General features: G+C 41.4%; 3 protein-coding genes across 3 annotated transcripts; 2 read left to right on the top strand and 1 right to left on the bottom strand.

The window, feature by feature from the left end:
• Positions 1-1216: 1216 nt before the first annotated feature.
• On the top strand, positions 1217-9536 carry LOC308110099 (putative RNA-binding protein Luc7-like 1). The gene is made up of 10 exons (XM_080464179.1): positions 1217-1795; positions 3611-3705; positions 4661-4759; positions 5519-5629; positions 5804-5947; positions 6882-7058; positions 7189-7385; positions 7463-7492; positions 7843-7998; positions 8546-9536. Exons 1-10 carry the CDS (start codon positions 1735-1737, stop codon positions 8781-8783), a joined length of 1308 nt encoding a protein of 435 aa, XP_080320305.1. The 5' UTR covers positions 1217-1734; the 3' UTR covers positions 8784-9536.
• A 925-nt stretch (positions 9537-10461) lies between these two features.
• pane1 (proliferation associated nuclear element) lies at positions 10462-15318 on the top strand. The gene is made up of 6 exons (XM_080462995.1): positions 10462-10631; positions 11521-11597; positions 11985-12083; positions 13047-13126; positions 13411-13502; positions 13937-15318. Exons 1-6 carry the CDS (start codon positions 10575-10577, stop codon positions 14084-14086), a joined length of 555 nt encoding a protein of 184 aa, XP_080319121.1. The 5' UTR covers positions 10462-10574; the 3' UTR covers positions 14087-15318.
• Positions 15319-17248: 1930 nt separating this feature from the next.
• Positions 17249-19768, bottom strand: mb (myoglobin). Its single transcript, XM_080462762.1, has 4 exons — positions 19691-19768; positions 18851-18951; positions 17895-18114; positions 17249-17772 (listed from the first exon to the last, which is right to left on the bottom strand). The coding sequence occupies exons 2-4, from the start codon at positions 18931-18933 to the stop codon at positions 17632-17634; spliced, it is 444 nt and encodes a 147-aa protein (XP_080318888.1). The 5' UTR covers positions 18934-18951; positions 19691-19768; the 3' UTR covers positions 17249-17631.
• Positions 19769-20500: the final 732 nt, after the last annotated feature.

A 20500-nucleotide genomic window follows, 5' to 3' on the forward strand; every position in this document is an offset into this window, starting at 1 on the left:
CCAAAGCCACATTTGATGTGTGAAACGTGACTTGTCCCTATGGAAACAGCTTAGTCAGGTTATGGAGAGGCTGCAAGGCTTTCTGGGAAATGTTTTAGTGAGAGTTTTATTAGAAAATTACAAAGGAAATTTAGTGTGATAAGATTAAAGAAGATGAAATGGGATGAAAAGGACATTTCTTAGCAGTTTTGGGGGATTTACTTGGAAACGGTGACCCGTAATGTCCCAAAATCGAATTGATTCGTCCTTGGATGATGACAAAACATCCCTGAAACTTTTCATGCCATTCAGGTGAGAAGTTTTTGCGAAAAGTTGGTAACATACATACATACATACATACATACATACATACATACATACATACATACATACATACATACATACATACATACATACATACATACATACATACATACATACATACATAGCTTTCTTTCTTTCTTTTTTTTAGCGGTGGGAATGGTATGGACGAACTGGAACCAGCAGATGGCGGTAGTGTAACCTCATGGATGCCAACTGCCTTTGAAACCAAGTGAAGAAGAAGAAGAAGAAGAAGAAGAAGAAGAAGAAGAAGAAGAAGAAGAAGAAGAAGAAGAAGAAAAAGAAGAAGAAGAGCGGTGGGAAACAATGTGGATTGATAGAACCAGCAGATGGCGGTAATGCAACTTTAAACCAAAAAGAAGAAGAAGAAGAACATACATACATACAAACTAATATCGCGAGCATGATAGCCATCGCTCATATCGATGCTAACTATGTAGGTCAGGTAGTTACAGCGTACAATTTCAGTGAGTAGTTTTTTCAAAAATTTGGTAAAATACAATGATACAAACCAATAAATAAATAAATAAATAAATACAAGTTGATGAATGGCTCAGCTACCAGAGGGGCTGCAAGGCTTTTTGCAAGATGTATTGGTGCTATTTTTTCCCCGCAGTTTTTGGGGATTCATTGAGAAACGGTTAGCCGTTAACAGTTCATGTTAATTTCATGCAATTCATGTGATTAGTTTTTTGCGAAAAGTTGGCAAAATACTACATACATACATACATACATACATACATACATACCAATAAATAAATAAATAAATACACGCAGACGAACACATATACTTCGTTGGCGAAGGTAAAAAAAAACATTTTAATAATAAGCTGTAACCTCTGCAAACGAGCGCGCGACATCGACTGCAGCAGTGGCTCGGGGCGGAGTGATCTGAGCGCGCTCGGCGGGGACGCGCACGGAGGGTGAACAAGGAAGACGGAAGAGAGAGGACGTTCAACAAACTTGACAACTTCTAGCTGACTGGCTGGAAATACATTTAGCTGCTATGTAACGGCAAAAGCGGCGACTTGTTTGTGTTCAGATAGGAGTAGTTAACCAAACACCGAGTCACCGCTGTCTGAGCTCGACACACGACCCGACCGGCGGACTCCGGCAGTTTTTAAAACAGACGCTACACTTGCTCAACCAACCAACCGACCCGAACAAGCCTCTCACCGCCACAAAGTCCCGCGTAGCTTCCATTAGCGAGCTGCTACTCGCAGCAAGCCGAGCTAACTCTACACGCAACACCGCTCACTGACTTCCAGACAACTCGGGCTTTCTCCCCCTCCAGGTGTGGAAAAGTTGTCCGCGGCGGCGGCGCTCGGAGGAGCCGACGAGGCCTGCGGCTGAGGAAGGCTGCATGTGTGAGGAGGAGCGCCGCGCAAAAACGACGTTAACGGCGGACCAAACATGTCGGCCCAGGCGCAGATGAGAGCGATGCTGGACCAGCTCATGGGCACCGGCAGAGATGGTGAGTGCGCGAGTCGCAGGATCCGGGGGACCCGACAGAGGACGAAGCGGAGAGGGGAGGCTGTGCTCGCTGCTAGCATTAGCCGTCGAGCTATCCTGTCTGTCAGGCAGTGACAAGGAGGCACGCTTCCGAGGCTAGCTGTAGCATGAGCACGGCTAGCCGGTGGCTACCTGTTGTATTTGGCTCATTTCAACAACTGTGACGCGAAGCACGCCTTTGTGGAAAAATACTCATTTGTATTTATTCCCGTGTGCTCTTTTCGTCTCTGCCGTGTGTCTTAACAGCTCTTGTACTTTATCCGAGCAGCTAACTTTGGCGTTCCCCTTCATACACGCAGCACATGTTCTGGCAGTGCAACGTCAAAATACCCGAGCTCGACTGTAGTGATCAGTAGTATTACCACCATGAGAACTCAATGCTTATCCTACAACGATGCACTACAATCAGCTCCCCAACGTTAAACACAAATCAAGTAAATGCGAAATTTACATATGAGCTCATTGTTATTCGGTTTATACACATGCGCCTAATACTTAACTTCATACCCTCCATTATTGGATGAGTTAACGTTTTAATTCGGGATTCATGATTTTGCAGGAATCGATACAACTTGTATTCCATCATGTACAGAAAAAAAAATCTGATTCAAATGCACATTAAACCTGTTGATGAAAGCATCAGGTGTTTCCATACAGCCTTGTTCAAGCATGCAAAGTGTGTTCTTGTATTTTGTTTTCGTTTCCAGAAAGCATTCATCATATATTTTTTCAAAATCTCTGTGTGTATGTGTGTACATACTCATTGACTGGTCCATTAAGTACATTTGCACCATCTGAAGTATAATCGTGTAATATTTTTGCTTTCAAACATCAATATTATCTACTTTCTGTTCAGATTTCCAGATGTATTGCTGTGTGTGTGGTGGTCTTTTCTGTGTTGTGAGCTTTTATTTGGTTTGCCAAACTAAATATCTGAAACCCTCCATTAGTGGTATTTAATTTAACACTTAACGCAAATAAAAACAAAAACACCCTATTTATCTGATCGTGGCTCTTTGTACATCCCCTCAGACCACCCTGTTAAACAACCTGTTTCAGTAATCACAAAGCTGCCCGAGAAGTCATGTGAAATGCATTGTCTTTACAGGCAGCAAAGCAGCTGCAAAGGAATGTTTGTCAGTACTATTGTATAGTTTGGCTTCAATTTCAGGGCTTGTCCTATGTTTTCCGAAGGCCTTTAGTTGGCATTGGAGTGAAAAGTCATTTTTTGTGGACAAAGACAAGATGATCATCATTGATGTACTTATAATTTTTTGATTTCCCAGATCATATTTGCATACTCTGAAGTTCAGTAAATGCTTTTTTTTCTCCTTTTTAATCAGTCATTATGCAGATCCTGTGTTGAACTTAAGAAATAAGCCTTTCTACCTTAATTCCCTTAAAGACCAACTACTTTTAACCCAAACCTTTTATTTTTACACAAAAAGAGACAAGCGCGTGCTGGTTTTGCAGCTGTTCAACGTGTAGAATTAAATGGTTGTAGCTTAAGACCAGCCTCGTAGCTTTACAGATCATAGTCAGAAATAAAAACATTTGAGATTTGTTAATGTTATACTGAACTTGTCATTGTTTACACCCTGTCCATATTTACTCTGAACAATCAACAAAGCAGTAATATAAATACCAGAAGGCTCAGTATTTAAAATAAGATCCCCTACTTTATGACTTATCACCAAAGTACTATATTACACGTCTTCTTGTGTTTATTTTACCTTGCCCATGCGCATTTACTCTACTGCTTTTCTTTCTTTTAAAGGTGACTCCATGCGGCAGAGAATTAAATTCACTGATGAGCGAGTTTGCAAAAGTCATCTCTTGGATTCATGTCCTCATGACATTTTGTCAGGCACTGTGAGTATCATATTTACATACACGTACAGAGAGAGTTTTGGGCTCTCCATGTTGTTGGATTTTAAATGAATGAGATACTATGTTGAACTTAGGGCCTCATCTTTGCTCTTCTTGCCTAATGTTTAAGCTTTATACCATTATAAATTATATTCTGCACAAAGAAATCCACTTAAATACTGAGTTTCAACACGACACTGAAGACAGAAAGTCACAAAGATGATAAAGACATGCAGAACCTCATCATTTGCAACAGCCCAAACTATACTATACTTTATGTTTCACAGCACAGAAAGCACAAGTTCCAATATCTCAGTATAATAATGCAATACTGCAGGCATTTTTCTGACTTCCTGTTCCCTCTTTGGCCACTAGTAGCTAAATGTTATATACCCTCATGCATCTCTTCCTGAGACAAAGACAAGATAATGAGTAAATGAATGATGAGATATAGAACATTTAGTTTTTGGGAACTGATACTTTGCGTCTCTTAAATTATGAGGTTTTTGCAGCCATGTACATATCTGTTAAATATGTTGGTCTATGACGATGTATGACAATGGCCATTTTCTTTCAAGTTCTTTCTTTTCTCTTTTTTTTTTTTACTTTTCCACTTTTTCTCTGTCCTTTTGATGTGACATATGAATAGACACAGTGTCAGTATTGTTCATTTGATGCAAATTTAAATTCTCTGAGAAGGTAATTGGCATTATTAAAATGTCGCTGTCATCGTTTCACTTTAAATTGAAAGTACTGATGAACTCGGTCGTTACATCCAACCCAGTGACTCACATTTGACTGTGAAGCCTTATAGACTCTACCACTCTGCTACTGCATGGTTATCACGTCTTTATTCTTTTATTGGAACAGTTTTCCAGTTTTAGAAGAAGTGGATGAAGTCTGATAAACCAAACATTCGCCATGATTGTCGTCATCACTGTGGTTTTGATCCCTGCAGAGAATGGACCTGGGAGAGTGTATAAAAGTCCACGACTTGGCCCTCAGAGCAGATTATGAGATTGCATCGAAGGATCAGGAGTACTTCTTTGAGCTTGATGTGAGTTGTTCAAACACACACACACAGATGCATTATTATTATTTTAAAAGAAAGATGCTATTTCGGAAATAAGATTCAAACTCAATGAGGTTGTGATGAAAACCATCACACAGTAACTTATTTCTCACCAAATAGTTTGCTGTTGGGTTTCATTTTAACACTCCGTTCAACACAATAGCATCATATTGCAAAGTTAAATCATTGCCTCTATTAGCCTGTGTCATGAAATCCTGTCTCGTGGTGATTTAAAACCTCTGTGCAGTGTTCTAAAACTAGTTCAACCTTTTCACCGGTGCATGTGGCACTGCCAAAGCAACACTTTTTTTTTTCTTTTTTTTAAAATTTCCCCTTTTAAGGTTTGGGTCACACCTCTATTGTTGCTCTGATGTGTTAATTGTACTGAAATACACCCTGACTTGCAGCAACTCATTATTTCAAGCAAATCATGACTCAGTCTAAGTTTTATTTTATATCTCAAATTTCACTTTGTGTAACTCTAAATATTTTATAATTTTTTAGTGACACAGAGGGGTTGATGAACATATCAAAGTTAGCTTGGAGTGGTGCTGCTCGGTTGTGACTAACTGCATTTGGCATCTGTGTTTAACTTTAAAGATGACTAAGAAGAGGCTGTTATAAAGAGCTGACTTGTGTTGACATAGCTGTCATACGCATTTCATAGTAGGTACAGATTGAGCTTGTCTGGGAATAATCTAAAGAGATGGATCCAGTGTGTTTCTAATGTTTTTAATCTCACAGGCGGCCGAGCACCTTCAGTCCTTCATCGCTGATTGTGACCGCCGAACTGAGCTGGCCAAGAAGAGACTTGCAGAGACACAAGATGAGATCAGCGCCGAGGTGGCTGCAAAGGTGACAAACTCACTGTTGGTTGTGAGATCAGCCTCGGGGTTTTGGGGAATGCCTTCTGCTTATTCCAGGAAGTGATTTACATCCTGGGACAATTTCAAGTGTGTCCCTACTGAATGCCATTTGTTTGAGCTTGGATCTTAATATTTTGTTTATTTTCTTTCGTGTTCACAAAAGGCTGAACGTGTTCATGAGCTGAATGAAGAGATCGGGAAGCTGCTGGCCCGGGCTGAGCAGCTGGGAGGTGAGGGCAATGTCGACGAGGCCCAGCAGCTCCTGGAAAAGGTGGAAAAGACCCGGGCTTTAAAGAAAGAAGCTGAGGTCAGAAAATCATCACAATCCTTTCTGCCACAAGTTTCACATGCAGAAATGCGAAACTGATTTTACTCTTGAGTTAAGCATTAGGAAGGATGCTTTGAAATCTGCAGTCATTTGTAAAAAAATCACAGTTGTCCTTGTAAGTTTGCACTCCTGAATCTGGAAGATGTCTTGAAGCAAAACACAAGTCATCAGGCAATCACAGCTTGGACTTTTGTGTCGTAGCTGTCAATAAATCCCTTTACTCATTCAGGATGTAAAGCTGTCCACTAGTCTTGGCAAAATGTCTCACAACCCTGTACATTCTTGATTTCTCTTGCTTGAACTGCGGGTTTGACATCTCCCTGAATTTGCCAGTGAAAGGCAGACGAGGTCGACCATTAAGCCCCTAAATTTCCACTTTTTCTTCAGATTATAAAAACCACTGAGTGGACCTTTGGACTCTATATATATATTTTCCATTCTTCTGATTGATGAAGTTGAAGGACCTTTTGTCATAGGTATTCATCAGTTTAAAATTCCTTGTGGCTCATCAGACAGATTCCCCACAGCTCTGTTTGAAATGAAGAGCTCTGAAACTATCAATTTTAAAATCAATAAAATGATAGTTCTTTAAACATGTGTGTTCTTTATGTGCAAGTTCTCCGTTGAAACATTTCAGGTTATGTATACTGTTGCAAAGCCACTTATTGCCTAATTTATAGTCCATATGCAAAGGCTATGTGTTGCCATCAAATGCCTTTTTTCTACATGATCAGGAATATTCTCCACAAACAACTGATATTTCCAGGACAACTTTAAGAAACTCATATAGAAACTTTCAGATTAATTTAATTTAACAAATCTGATTCACAATCTGTCCTCTCTGTACCTTGACTCAGCTTCATATGGACCATTAGTTGCAATCATGTGACGCAACTTTTTTTTGTTCCGCCAGGATGTTTACAGGAACTCGATGCCCGCCTCCAGCTTTCAACAACAAAAACTACGAGTGTGTGAGGTGTGCTCTGCCTACTTGGGTCTTCACGACAATGACCGTCGGCTGGCTGACCACTTCGGGGGCAAGCTGCACATCGGTTTTATTGAAATTCGCGAGAAGCTTGAAAAGCTCCGGGTGAGGACACGTAGATATTCATAATCCGTACACAAGTTGATGGAGGCACTAAAAAGCTAAAAGAAATGTAGTGAGCAGGAGAGGATGACGAATTTTCGTGTTGTTGTTTTTTTGTGTGTGGTTTGTGCAGACAGCTGTTGTAGAGAAACAAGAAAGAATGCGAATGAAAAGACGAGAGGAGCGTGAAAAAGAAGACGAAAAAGAACGACAGTGGGAGCTGGAGCGAGAGCGGGAGCGAGAGCGGGAGAGAGAACGAGAGAGGGAGCGAGAGAGAGAACGGGAGAGGGAGCGAGAGAGAGAATGGGAGCGGGAACGGGAGCGAAGAAGGTCAGAATTGCTCAAAGAAAACAAACCGTGTGTTGACGTGTTTTTCATCTGAAAACTGAACATTTTGTTTGTTTTAGGTCAAGATCTAGAAGTGGGGACCGATACAGGTATGTCTACTTTCACCCACTTTAATCTGTTGTATTAGTTTTGGTCCGGGTTGTGAGAGTTCCACATAATTGACTCCACACAAAGATTTGATGTGCAGGAGTGGAAAATATGGGATCCGTTTTCTGTGTTTCCACAACTTAACATCATAAAGAATCATCCTGATATTATTCGACCAATGCTGACTCTTACTGGAACTAGAGCAAATCTGTTTAATTGACTGTTGCTAATATGTACACTGTCATTTCTATATTGTATTAAAAAGAGAGATTCTCTAGCACCCAGTGTAACTTAATCACTTTTTTTTTTCTTTTTTGTCGTTTCTTTTCTCATTTTTAAATAACTGCTGAAGGGATGGAGGCAGTTCGTCCTCCCATCGCTCGAGACGCCACCGCTCCTCTCATTCCAGAGAAGAAGGAAACGACCGGGACCGGGACAGAGAGAGGAAACACCGACACAAGGAGAGTCATCGCTCACGCTCCCACTCTCACAGGCACAAACGGAAGAGGTGTGGATTTTAATGAACCTCTGGAATTAGTGTGGAGCCTCATTATGTGTGACGGAGTGCCTGCCTGACTTAGTCCCTCCGCTCTGAATACGGATCACATTATGCCACCAATCATCTCAGCTGTTTGCTTATAAACGCTGCATAATGACTCAATATAGATCAAATTAGACTAAATATCTTTGATTATTTAAATCAAGTAGGATAAGGACTCATGTAAATGACGGAGTAATCCGCAACTGTTGATCTAATTACACTTCATCTCTCAAAGAGTTCTTAAATTATTCTGTTGATTCACAAGAAAACGTCAGTGCTGATATTAACTTGTTTTCCTCTATAATGTGAATACACCCCACGCTAACGTCACTTCACTGAAATGCTATTCTGCTTCATTTGTTTTAACAACGGTCTGGAACACGTAAGAGGGAAGACGACTCCCGTCCCCTCGGGCATTTTAGAATTCATTTTCTGAACTAATCTTAAAACTCGATTTGTCCCAACTTTTCAGGATTTGTTCTTTTAATTAGTGGCTGGTTGTTTTTTTCCTCAGGTCATCCAGAGAACGATCATCTCATACCCGTGACCGAGAGCGCTCGCCGTCCCAGGAGAGATGGCGCGAGGGGGCCGCAGAGGGGATTCGTAACGACAGAGCAGAGTGTGGAGAGTGGGAGGACAGGGAGCGGTCCAACTCTCCGGACATGGCCCGAGGCCGGGAACGAGAGCAGTCTCAGTCACTGGAGCGGGACAGACGCTCCAGCTCCGAGGAGCGAGAGTCCGGGGAGATATGAACAAGAAGGGATGCCTCTAAAGTCTAAGATTTGGATATATTGTTTAGATTAAACAAATATGGAGCATGGAGAGACGAGCGTCTGCTGGTTGCGAGTGTGTGTGTGTGCGTTGACTTTGTACGTGTGATAAGATGAAAGCAGGCTGTGGGAGGACAGTGGGGAGGCAGAAGGAACAGCTTCAGTGGTGGCGGGGGTCAAAGAAACATGCAAACCAACTTTTTTAGGACTCGGAGGCAAAACGGAAACAGTACAGTCATTTATCTCATTGACATGTAAAGTTATTTTCGAAGGAAGTGAAAACAGCAGCTGCACACTTCTTTTTTTCTCCTCAGTAAAAGTGCTGTTTTTTTTGTTTTTTTACACAATTAGTTGAACTCGTTAATGTTCATCCTGTTTCTCCTGTTTTATTTGGAATCTCTCAGTTTCGGTGGCTGTGAGTTGCTCTCATTGTGGCCGTGAGTGACTCCAGACGGCTTTGAATGTTTGCATATTTTTTGCTGCCTACGAAACAACAATCTGGTTAGATGAAACTGTTACATCTTTCATAATGCTGTGATGAGCTTGTTCATTGAATAAACACACTCATCCCCCCCTGAAAGAAGCTGTCTGAATACTTCCACTCGATTCCTGACGGTCCCTGAATATTGAGCATAAATAATACTGCTACTTTGCTGTGATACAGTCTGGAGGTGTGTGTGCTGGGGGGTCTTTGCTGTGCCACCGGTATGTGAATAAAACGTTCTGCTTCTACTGAAACAATGTCTTCTACTGTTTGTCTTCAATTTCCTCCTTGACCCAGAATCTGTAGTGAGGAGGAACAGTCTTTCTTCCTCAGCTGTATGTCAGATGTCACCTCTGCATGAGGTGACATCTGACACCTCATGCTGGCAAAATACACTCGGATGGCTATTTAAAAATATATACACTTAGACATGTACAATACGATGTGTTTCTATGTAGATTTATTTCTGTGTTTGAATACCAAAGTCATAGTTAAGTGTCGGATGTTTTGTGCTTTTACGTTCCTTTCCTCCCATAAAGAGACAACCAAGGAATGAAGACAACGTAATCTTATTTTAGGCTCGTGTTCAGTCATGTTAGAATTCAAACAGGAAGCCAGCCCACTTGATGCTGGAGCACAAGAGGGCACAGATCATGAACCTTCAGTGCCCCAGTTGGAGATCACACAGAAGGGCAGAGAGGAGATCATACTACAGAAGAGGGGGACACAAAAGTTTGTTAAATGGAGTGATGAATAGGAAGTGAGAAAAGTTGCTTTAGCAGTGAGCTTTGTCAAATAGTTAATTTTATTTTAACCTAATCCTAAAAATAGAGAGCCTCAAAAATGAAGAGGCTGTTTTTAATAAGTTGGATGTGCAGTAATAACCACCTTATTTATATATGTATTGCATCAATTGTACACAATTTACAATGACATATCTGACTGTTTGCGAACTCAGCTTTTCAGTCTGCTAATTCAGATTGAATTAAATGTACGCATGAAATATTTTCGCCCTAAATACTATCCCAGTGGCATTAAGTAGAAGAAATGGAGTTGGACTGCAACTAAAAATGATTTGACTAAAAGCAGATAATTTGTTGTAAAGCTGTTATACGTGCAGCCGCCTGTAGATGGCAGCAAACAACTGTAAATGCGATGACATTACGCCATGACGTCAGACGCACGGTGGAGGAAGAAGAAGCGCGGGTTATTGAAATGATCCACTCCCGGTTTGTTAGCGAAAGTTCGGACGTCGAGGCGGTTTTATAAAAGAATTTACAGATATAAAGATGTCGCTGTTGAAGCCGTTTTCCAAACTCCCCGATCTCAACTCGGCGACTATCCTGGTGAGTTTGTCTCGTGAGAGCGACAACTGTCGTGTTGACCTGCAGCTGCGCGTCGCTCTGTGTCCTGCAATGAGCAAATATCACATGAGATAAAACAATCAAACAACACAAGTCAAACTACTGCAAGTAAACCGCCCGCTACACCAATTCTGCCTGGACTTGTGAGAATCATGGCAGTTATTTATAAAAAACTTTTTAGAATCTCACGAGAGAAAAGCTTCACTTAATGTGATTCATTCAGGTGTTTATGATGGGTCTCGAGATCAGTAATTCCTCTTTATATATAACATTAATATTACTTGGGAGGGCTGAACTAAAAGTCACTTCTGCTCAGTAGAGAGCAGTGCTCATCATGACGGAAACTTTAACGACAAAAACATGAATGATGAAAAGCAGTGGGATCGATTGTTTTGATGGAGAATTTCTGCTCCACATTAATGAAGTTCTTGTATTTCTTTGTAGGTTTTGGTGTGATAATTATATCCCCCTATCTTTGATATCTGATAACAGTAAATCCAAATCTAATATTTCAGCTCAGTGAGCTACAAACTTTGGCAATAACTTCAAGATGAATGCAAAGCAGTCGTGGTGCATGCATCATGTTTAATCATTTTCATTTTCTTTATAGTTTTTCATTTATCAGCGAGCAATCCCATAATATGGTGGCCTTAGAGTACCACTATTGCCATCATAATAATCAGATGCATCATCAATTCCTTCACTTTTGAAGTACCAACAACAGGGTTTTCTCACTCGTCCAGTGCACCTTGTGAAAGATATTTAGGCAACTCCTTCAGTTGTCCTTTCAGTGTCTCTCTAAAGGGATGAAGGTGTGACAGGGTGTGAAGTGTGAGCCTCAGGTTTTCTGCTGACTTGTTTCTTCCTGCAGCTGGTGGAGAGCGAGGAGCAGTTTCAGCAGAGTTTGGCCGACGCTCTGGTGGAGGAGGCCGACATCATTGTGAATGTGTGAGTGGCGCCGGTGTCGTCCCGAGGACTGCCGTAGTCGGCCGTCTGTTACAGGAAATCGTCCTTAAAATCACTACTGGAAACACCATCTGGTCCTCAGCCCGTGCAGCTCGACTTCTTCTATAGCTTTAATGAGGCGGGCGCTCAGCCAGTGCAGCAGTGCTACTTAAAAACATCATTTTTTGTCAAATCTCATTACAGTACAGAAAGCCGTCTTTCTAAGAGCTTAATGATTATGCGTAAAAATACAATACAGTGCTTTACATGTCTCATCACTACATGTTTGTCATCAATTCACTACTTCCTATTTGTAAACCTGGAGTCTTGCTTTAATCATTTATCCCGTAACGTCTGCCTGTATTAAAACCTCCCCGCTGTGCCTAACAGGAGACTAGCCAAGAATCTCCCCCTGCCCGTGGAGAACGAGGAGAGCCGCCCGAGGATCGACCTGGTGGCGTTCGTCATCAACCTCACCTCGGAGCTCAGGTGGCTGTTGAGTCTCGCACATCTGTGTTTAGATCTGAGCTCCACCTGAACTCAGGGGAATGTCTGCTTTGTTTGGCTTCGTCCCAAAAAATTCCTTTTCAGGTTTTTGTACAAAAATGTAATTTGACTGGAGCCACAAAATGTGCAAATTATCTGAAATTAATAAGAAAGAAAAAAAAAACTGCTCTACATTCAAAAAGTGAGGCTGATTTGATGAAGTGTCGGGTACAACAGAGATGTTTTATTACAGTTTTAGCTTAAGTGGCTATTTTTAGAGATTTTTCCAATTATTTCTTGAATGGAATTTCCCACTTTAGCCGTTCAGCCATTCACAGGCACTGTGTGCTTCCAGTTGGTATTTTTCTCTTTTCTTTTTTTTGCCCCCCCCCCCCCCCCCCTTTTTTTTTTTTCTTATTTTATCTTGACCGTCCTTCCTGTATTTTTTTTTTTTTTTTTTTACCAAACCCCATCTATTCTGGCTGTTTTAGCTGTTCTCAGTCTGTAGCACAGAGATAAAACCACTTTCATAAAATCAGTGCGGAACCTTAACAGCCATATGTGGCTCCAGAGCTGCAGGTTGAAGTCCCTGGCTCAGTGGGTCTCAATGTGTGGGGCAGGCCTCCCCTGGGGGGCGCCAGAGAGCCGCAGAGGGGGTGCAGCAGCAGGAAAAGGCTGAGGGTCGGGGGAATGCCATGATTAACCAGCGAAATGTTTCTGTGAAATCAGTTTTTTTTTATATAAGAAGAAATGAATAGGAAGTAAAACACTCATTTCACTTCTGAATTTATTGTAAATGGAATGATCCTAATTATTCTGATAGAAAATAAGTTGAGTTTAAAACCATAAAGTCACAGACTATAAAGACCCACTGAATTTAAACTAAAGCCTCAAACCAGCACAGGAAGAGTTGTGCTTTTCATTGCATTCTATTACATGTATCGTATATTTTTGATTTCATCACAGTGTCCAGTCTGCTGAAGCTTCCCTGAAATATCTGGATCCTGCTTATTTTCTCGGCAAAGTCTGCTTCATGGTCACAAACGGTACGGCACCATTTCAAACCTCTGAAGTTAAACTGCCCATTTTATTATCCGCACAAGTGTTTTTGTTCCACCTCAAAGCCCACGAGCTCCCCACACAGTACAGTCTGGGACTAGTTAATGAGCTATCACGGTTGTAATTAAAGGTTAAATTCCCATACATTGGACTGTGAATCATTTCCTCATGATTCTTCTTCCACGGTGTAGCTTCTCCTGTCTGTCGTGGTTCCAAGTGAATTCTCCTTTTCCTGGCTCATCTGACCTTTTCGTGTTTCTGCCTCTTGTAGCTCGACACGCTTCAGTTCCCGCAGAGCGCCTGGACACTGTCAGAAAGCTGGCCGCCTCGCGACACTGCCCCCTGCTGTTTGCAGAAGACCAGGTTAGAATCGTAAAATGAATCTGAACACCGAGCATTTGGGTTAGTTTCTCTCAAATCGCTGTTTAGCGTCGGACCTTTTTATTCTGAGAGTGCGATGAAAGCACATGGAGAACTTGAACATTTGAAAAGTTAAGTCAATTATTCACTTTCACTTGTCTATCCAATCATTTTCTGTCTTTTATGCGAGTGTTAAAGCAATTACACAGCCGTTTAATTGCATTAAAAATCATTTTTGTGCACTGCAGGGTAGTGCAGACAAAATTTGATGCAGGAATATTATATCATCATGTCTCCTTTTCCATTTTCCCTTCATGCTTCTTTGCATACCGATGTTTGTGCTTCATCTTTTTAAAAAGTTTTTAAAAGCCTGAAATTAAACTCTAAGCAGAAAGTGTTTTTCTATGTGCTCTGTTTTTATTCCCCCCCCCCCGCAGACACCAGATGGCGTGACCACCGCTGCCACGAGGCTGCTGACCATCCTGAGGGTGACGGCTGGCGTGGTTCCCATGGCGACGGCCCTGTACCTGTCCAACCTGACCAGATGCACTCTGCCCCCCGACATTGACCAGCCGAGCTTTGATTAGATCCCCTCACACATTTCTCTGAAGGGATAACCTTTCCCAGCTACTCTATTTATTTCTAGAATTTTTTACCGTTTTCAATTGTGTGTGGTTTTTCTTTCTTCATATTGTAGACTATAAGTAGCACACGTTCATCTGCGTTTTGAAGTTCAAGTTATTAAATTGTGTCCTCATGGAACTCACTTATCATTGTTTAGATTATTGATTCCAATCACATGATTGAGCCGAACCCTCTTCTTTAGATATACTGCAGCCACACTGACCTAAAGGGTTTGCTACCAAAACATGTAAAAAGAATTACTGGAACAACATTCTTCGAAGTAAAAAACAAACAAAATTTGTCCTGAAAGTCATTGAGAGTGAATATTGGAGCTGAACACCAGCGAGGCAATGGGCCCACTCAGCCTGGCGTCGTGTCTGCATGCACGTACTATTATTCTCACTATTAATAGTTGCTTCCGTGGCAGTTCTCTGTCGTGCAGGTTCGCCAAACACTTTGGCGGCACGTGAAGATCGATAAGGGCTCGGCGATAACACGGATCTCATTCACTCCCTCTCAGATGTTTATGTGGATCGAATACGCCAAACTTCTCTCTGAAACACGTTTTCTTGCTTTATTTGTGTGGGTGGGGGAAATAGATCACTTAAAAAAAATTTAATAAAGCAAAATTGCACTAAGGAAAAAAATGTGACTTACTGAAACGTTTGACGAAATAAAAAGTGGGTTAGTGCTTAATGTAGTTATCATTGTTGCAGATATTTAAAAAAAAAATTTAAGTGACCGTTTGTCATCTCTCTTTCCTCTATAACACTTTTGACACAAAGTTGTAGTGAATCTTACTTTAAAAAAAAAAAAAACTTTCTCACGTTCATCCGGCCGGACATTTGCATGTTCTCCCTGTGTGTTTGCGTGGCTTTCCTCCTACAGTCCAAAAACATGCATGTGATGTTGATCTGTGACCTTAAATTGCTCCAAGATGTGAGTATGTGTCTGTTTCTGTCCTGTGATGGACTGTTGACCTTTGAAGGAAGCAGCCTGCCCTCGCCGGATTGGCTCCAGCGTCCCGTGACCCATTTTCTCCATAGATTTCTCTTAGACTGGACACACACTTTCGATTACTTCTGACTGCTTTCATGTGGGCAGCTCTTTCTTTATATGCACCATTTTTCTTATTTTTAAGGTCAAAAATGTTGTGACTGGGAGATAAAAGATGCTTTTTTAGAAGCAAAGTATGAAATCCCTGTTGAAGATGGTTTGTTTCTATATTTTATCACGGCCTTCTGTTCATTCTTCAACACTTTGGATGTAACATGGGAAGTGGAAGTTCTGACATTCGATCAGAGTCCCCGGAATGAGCACAGCAGCCTGATTGTGGCCTCTGGTCGAGTGTGAGGTGTTGGCTCAGTTCACAGTCGGCCAGGCTTCAGGGAGGGAGGGTGGCAGAGGTGCCCCCCCCCTCTTGTTACTGTGCCTGCTGTCACGTCGTTATTACACAAACACTAATAATAGGCTATCATCACGGCCATTATCTGTCACACAAGTTAGCCAAACGCCGTTTTTGGCTCATGTGAGGAACTGGAAGGACAACATGGAGTCAGTGGGACAAAGAACATCACTGATAACGTGGAGATACCACCGACTCTTTTGGCTCCCTCACAAAGCCATTACGGTTTCTTTCCACTCAGACAGAAAACTGCTGTCAGATATTGAAATGTTTCCTGGTTTAAGCCATCCAAAGAAGTCAACATCAAGAGCCTATGAGTGTCATTTTAATGGTGACTTAAGCCACTGAGCAGTTTTTACTTCCTGCTGCTGTGAGTTTTACTCTCTGGTTTAGTGTCTGTTGTGCTTTAAAGACTGTGGCAGCTGCAGGTGAGCTTCTGCTCTTCTTCTAATCTGAACAATCTCCGGGGAACTCTTGTCAGTATCTTTAAAGTGGGCACATCTAAAGACACATGACAAGTGGACACAACTAAAGAACACTGTGACCTTGTGTGTTTTGGGAAATGATTTATCTCAAAAACAAGTATTTATGTGGATTTTACGACGAGGCATCATTAGTCTCACCTCATGTATTTAAAAAAAAAGCCTCCAGATGATCTTTTTCCTTCTTCTATTCTTTGGAAGCCATACCTTCATGACAAGTTTGAACAGATATAAAGTACGACTTTGCTTGCAGGCGTACAACAACACACAGCAGTGATTGTAGTTGTGTGACCGCGCTTTCAATTTGTACAACCGGGTGGCCTTATACCAAGCATTCACACAATTCATCAGTCTTCAGAGCCAAACACACTTGTGCATTAAAGAAAAGCTGTATATCCGGGGAGACCTGATGACCACTGGTACTTCAGCATGATCTGACTCAGTCTCACAGCAGATCTCCTCATGCCAGAAGTGTTTGACCTTCTTCGTGTCTGAGCGGCTCACCGATGGTCAGCGGGGTTGATGTCTGGTGACTTGAAAGACAAATTCTTGACCGCTTTGGTCTTCCAGATCAGAGGTGTGTTTGGGCTCCTCATCTCGCTGCAGTGGACGTCAACTCTCCACATCAGAGGAAGGTGAAAGTCCATTCTCCTCACTCCTGAGTAAAGTAGCACCCAGCCACCAATAGTCTCACATCAATGTTTCCCTCGTGGGTTTGATGTATCACATAGACGTTTGAAGGAAGGTAAGGGGCTGGTGACGTCCTGGACAGTGCTGAAGGCTCCAACTGGTGTCAGCAGAAGGTTTGCTCGTGCAGGCATGTGTCTTCTTTTGTTAGATATGTTTGTCTACAGAGTGTGTATTTCTTATTTAAGCCTGGAGGTGCAGTCAGTTTAGTCTCAAAATGTCATCAGGACCACCCAACATTGTTCGTCATGTTTTCCAAGACGAACATTTACTCTTTGTTTTTTGTTTTTATTGTTCTTCAAACAATACAAAACACTGGACTCTCTCTCCATTCTCACACTTGCCAAATCGTTATAGTGAAGCCAAACACTGCTGGAATGATACGCTCCTACCAATTGAGGTCAAACCTCAGGGAGGCTCTGTGATCTCAGGCAAACTCCAGAGGAGATTCCAGGTTGCAAGTTGAGAACCACTGGATCATCTGAATTATGAATCATTGGCCATCATAGAACGTGCTGGAGCAGTGACACTCAACATGCAGACGCGTCATTGAAGTATCAGAAGGTTTATTAGCAATCTAAGTGGTTTACAAGAGATTCACTTTGTTTCTTTCACCACAATCCAAACAATATAATAATAATAATATGATCAATAACATGATCAAGAAAATAAATAAAAAGATGAATGGGCTTTTCTACCCAAGCATCTTTTAGATAACATGGTGCAGCTCAGCAGAATAACCTCAGAATAAAACAGAGAACGTGACCTTTCTAATACTTTTTATGATCTGCAATGTAAATAAAATGATTCTGTGATTATTATTTATTTTTTACTGATTAAGCCTTTTGATTCAATTTTCAAAAAAGACAAAGCACGTCGAGAAGAAAAATTTTCTGATCCCCCCCGTCAAGCTGCAGAATGGCTTCAGTGACCTTCAGCCGGAGAAGCCCAGCTCTTTGTAGTTGGCCTCAATATCAGCAATGACAACGGCCATCACGTTCCTGAAGGCCTGCTGCCCTGCAGCATGGAGTCCCGCCTTCTCCTCCATGACCTTCACAATGACCTCAGTAATCAACTGACATTAAAAAAAAAATTAAAATAGAGAGAAAGTTTCAGAAAAATGTTAAACGTGTGGTTCTGAATTCAATTCAAGGTCCTGAAATTTGCTAAACATTTCCTTATGGACATCAACCTCACCTTGAAGTTATTAATGGAGATCTTATGCTTATTGGCATGGCTGGTGGCCAGAGGTTTGAGGATGGCAGCGTGGTCACCTTTGGCCTTCAGCAGGTCACCGAGTTTCTTCAGGACGGTGGCTCCGTGAGCGGAGACAGCGGCATTACCAGCCAGGTCGCCCTGAGCAATGCCTTCAAACTTCGGGAACAGCTTCTGGGTGTCTGGGTGCTCGGTGAATAAACTAAAACAAAAAAAAAAAAAAAAAAAACTATATGTGAGAATTTACCAGAGATGCACTGCATTCGTTGTAAATGCTGCTCACATCGTTTGTTTTGTTCATTCTTCAAGTTGTTCCAGCAACTGACAACATTTAGGAAGTCATACGAGTGATGTGCTCAGATTACCCTTCATCAGTTAGACCTGCCGTTACTTTTACTGTGAGATTAATAAAATACATGAAAAATGAATGTCCATAACCAAATATAAATTTTTTTTGTGGTTCCTCTTTGTGAATCGTGACGGTAAAATAAACCCAGGGCTTCTTTTGACTTTGATTATTCTGGAGTTTATGACTTCAAGCAGATGAACTGTGAATCATTAATTAATCAAGAACTACCATTTTATTAAAAAAAAAAAAAAAGCCAGAATTGTTTTTTTTAATATCTTAATCATTTACATTTTCTATTGGACATATACAGTTTTATTATAATACCTTTAAAGGTAAATGGCCAAACTGCACCCCGAGAGTGAAAGCATCTAATTTGATTGATTAGGACCTCAATGGTACTTCCTAAAAAGCAAACACTATAAACTTCATGAAAGAAAATTTATAATATATTCATAAAGAGGTCAGTTAGTGTGTGAACAATAACTAGAATCTGAGTTGGCTGAATAGATGAATCAATCTTCCTGCTTCATGACAGGAGCTCATTGTTCTACAGAGGACAGTTTAATCTTATCGTCCCAGAAGCACGGACCGGGTCAGAACCAGGTTCCCATGGGAGGGGTAATCTGCTTCCACTGGACCCCAGTGCTTCAAAACCACGTCAAAGTCAGCCATGATCTGAGGAGACACGGCCTGCTGAGACAAAGGAGAATCAAAACAACACAAAGGCACTTATCTGCAGGGTAAAAAACTTGTTCTGTCCTCCCAAAAGAAACAAACAACCAAGAGAGTGTCTGGATCGAAGTGTTACACAAACAGTGGTATCTCACTGTCGTGGCTTTGCACTTTCCCTTTTTGATTCGATGGCCGGATGCCAAGAAGCACTTCATTCAGGGGTGAACTCCTGACAGGCCAGCGGAGGATACATTACCTCAGCTGCCCTCGGCCAGCCTGCAATGTAACTTCACTCAAGCTCTGCATAATTTATGCGTAGTGAATGCACCGCTGGTCGTAACGCTCCTCAAGCTGTCAAATGGCTATAAGAGGTTTGTAAACACAAAATATTTTTGTCTTCAGCATCAGTATATTTCTCCCCAAGGACAGCTGCCTGTTGTAGATCATTTTTGCTCTGCTCACAGTCATTTTATTGGAGCGGAGGAAGGCCTGCTTACTTAATTCATTGACATTGGCACTTTAAAATGCCTCATTTCTTTAAATTTTATGCCATAATCCATTATCCACCCCGACAATTTCTATGCCTCATGAATGTGTAATTAAAAGCCAAGATGTATCGCTTCTGATCAATTTCCATATTGTTAAATCGAATTTTCCCCCCATCAACACATTATCAATTTTTCAGACAAAATTAGTTTTGGTCTCCACCGTTACAGTGCAAATCAACACATTTCAATATGTATAAGACATGACCTACCTGCTGAGTCGTGAAATATCTCCTGTGATTATGCTTAATTCTTCTTGACCCGACTCCCCGCTGAAGCTGACCTTTTATACTCCCTCCCTCCGTCGGTTGGTCAAATTATTCCAGCCCTCCCATCAGTCAGCCCCCCCTCTCACTGTGATTCTCCTAAAATGCTCACAACACCTCTCGGCTTATTTTGGGAACTTCAGATTCCACACAAACTTTGACCGATGTGATCATGTGACACTCGGGGGGTGAAATGCATTTTCTGTTTCATCAGATGGAGGGTGTGAATGCCTTCATTTTAATCTCAAGAATCGATTTTGGCAGAAAATATACGCCTGAAGACAGAAAAACACTCTCGTGTGTGTTTTAGTCGCCTGTGTTTAGGTAAAATACTAGTTTGATGAATGCAATCATGTTGTGGATTTACATGATAACAGAAACTGTTTTAAGCAGTACCATTTGGGATGCTCGTAGCTTCATGCAGCAATAATATGATTTGGCTGCACTGAAACATCATATATATTCTCGTTTGCTGGTTGATGGGCTTTAAAATATGCACTCCCTTCGTGAATCTCACCTTCACTTTGCTGAATCTGTTACGGGAGCTGTTGAAACCAGCTTGAAGGCATTTTGGAGAATGTGCTTTTGAATTGCTTTGATTCTGACACACTTGAAATAGATTTTTCATCAATTGGCTCCTCGATATTTGCTTGTTTTTAAATCAGTGAATATTACAGAGCACACAAAAGTCTTCTATTTTACAGATGGACATATTTCCCCCTACTTCCCCACAGCTTCATCCCCATCCATCCGTCC

The sequence above is a fragment of the Lipophrys pholis genome (genome assembly GCF_963383615.2).
Source record: "Lipophrys pholis genome assembly, chromosome: 5".
Taxonomy (NCBI): domain Eukaryota; kingdom Metazoa; phylum Chordata; class Actinopteri; order Blenniiformes; family Blenniidae; genus Lipophrys; species Lipophrys pholis.

Coding starts and splice junctions, on each gene's coding strand:
- pane1 (XM_080462995.1), top strand. CDS start 10,575: ATGTCGCTGTTGAAGCCGTTTTCCAAACTCCCCGATCTCAACTCGGCG. Junction 11,598..11,984: donor GCCGACATCATTGTGAATGT/GTGAGTGGCGCC, acceptor TGTGCCTAACAG/GAGACTAGCCAAGAATCTCC. Junction 13,503..13,936: donor TGCTGTTTGCAGAAGACCAG/GTTAGAATCGTA, acceptor CCCCCCCCGCAG/ACACCAGATGGCGTGACCAC.
- LOC308110099 (XM_080464179.1), top strand. CDS start 1,735: ATGTCGGCCCAGGCGCAGATGAGAGCGATGCTGGACCAGCTCATGGGC. Junction 5,948..6,881: donor CTTTAAAGAAAGAAGCTGAG/GTCAGAAAATCA, acceptor TTGTTCCGCCAG/GATGTTTACAGGAACTCGAT. Junction 7,386..7,462: donor CGGGAACGGGAGCGAAGAAG/GTCAGAATTGCT, acceptor TGTTTGTTTTAG/GTCAAGATCTAGAAGTGGGG.
- mb (XM_080462762.1), bottom strand. CDS start 18,933: ATGGCTGACTTTGACGTGGTTTTGAAGCACTGGGGTCCAGTGGAAGCA. Junction 18,115..18,850: donor GGGAACCTGGTTCTGACCCG/GTCCGTGCTTCT, acceptor TTTTTGTTTTAG/TTTATTCACCGAGCACCCAG. Junction 17,773..17,894: donor TCTCCATTAATAACTTCAAG/GTGAGGTTGATG, acceptor TTTTAATGTCAG/TTGATTACTGAGGTCATTGT.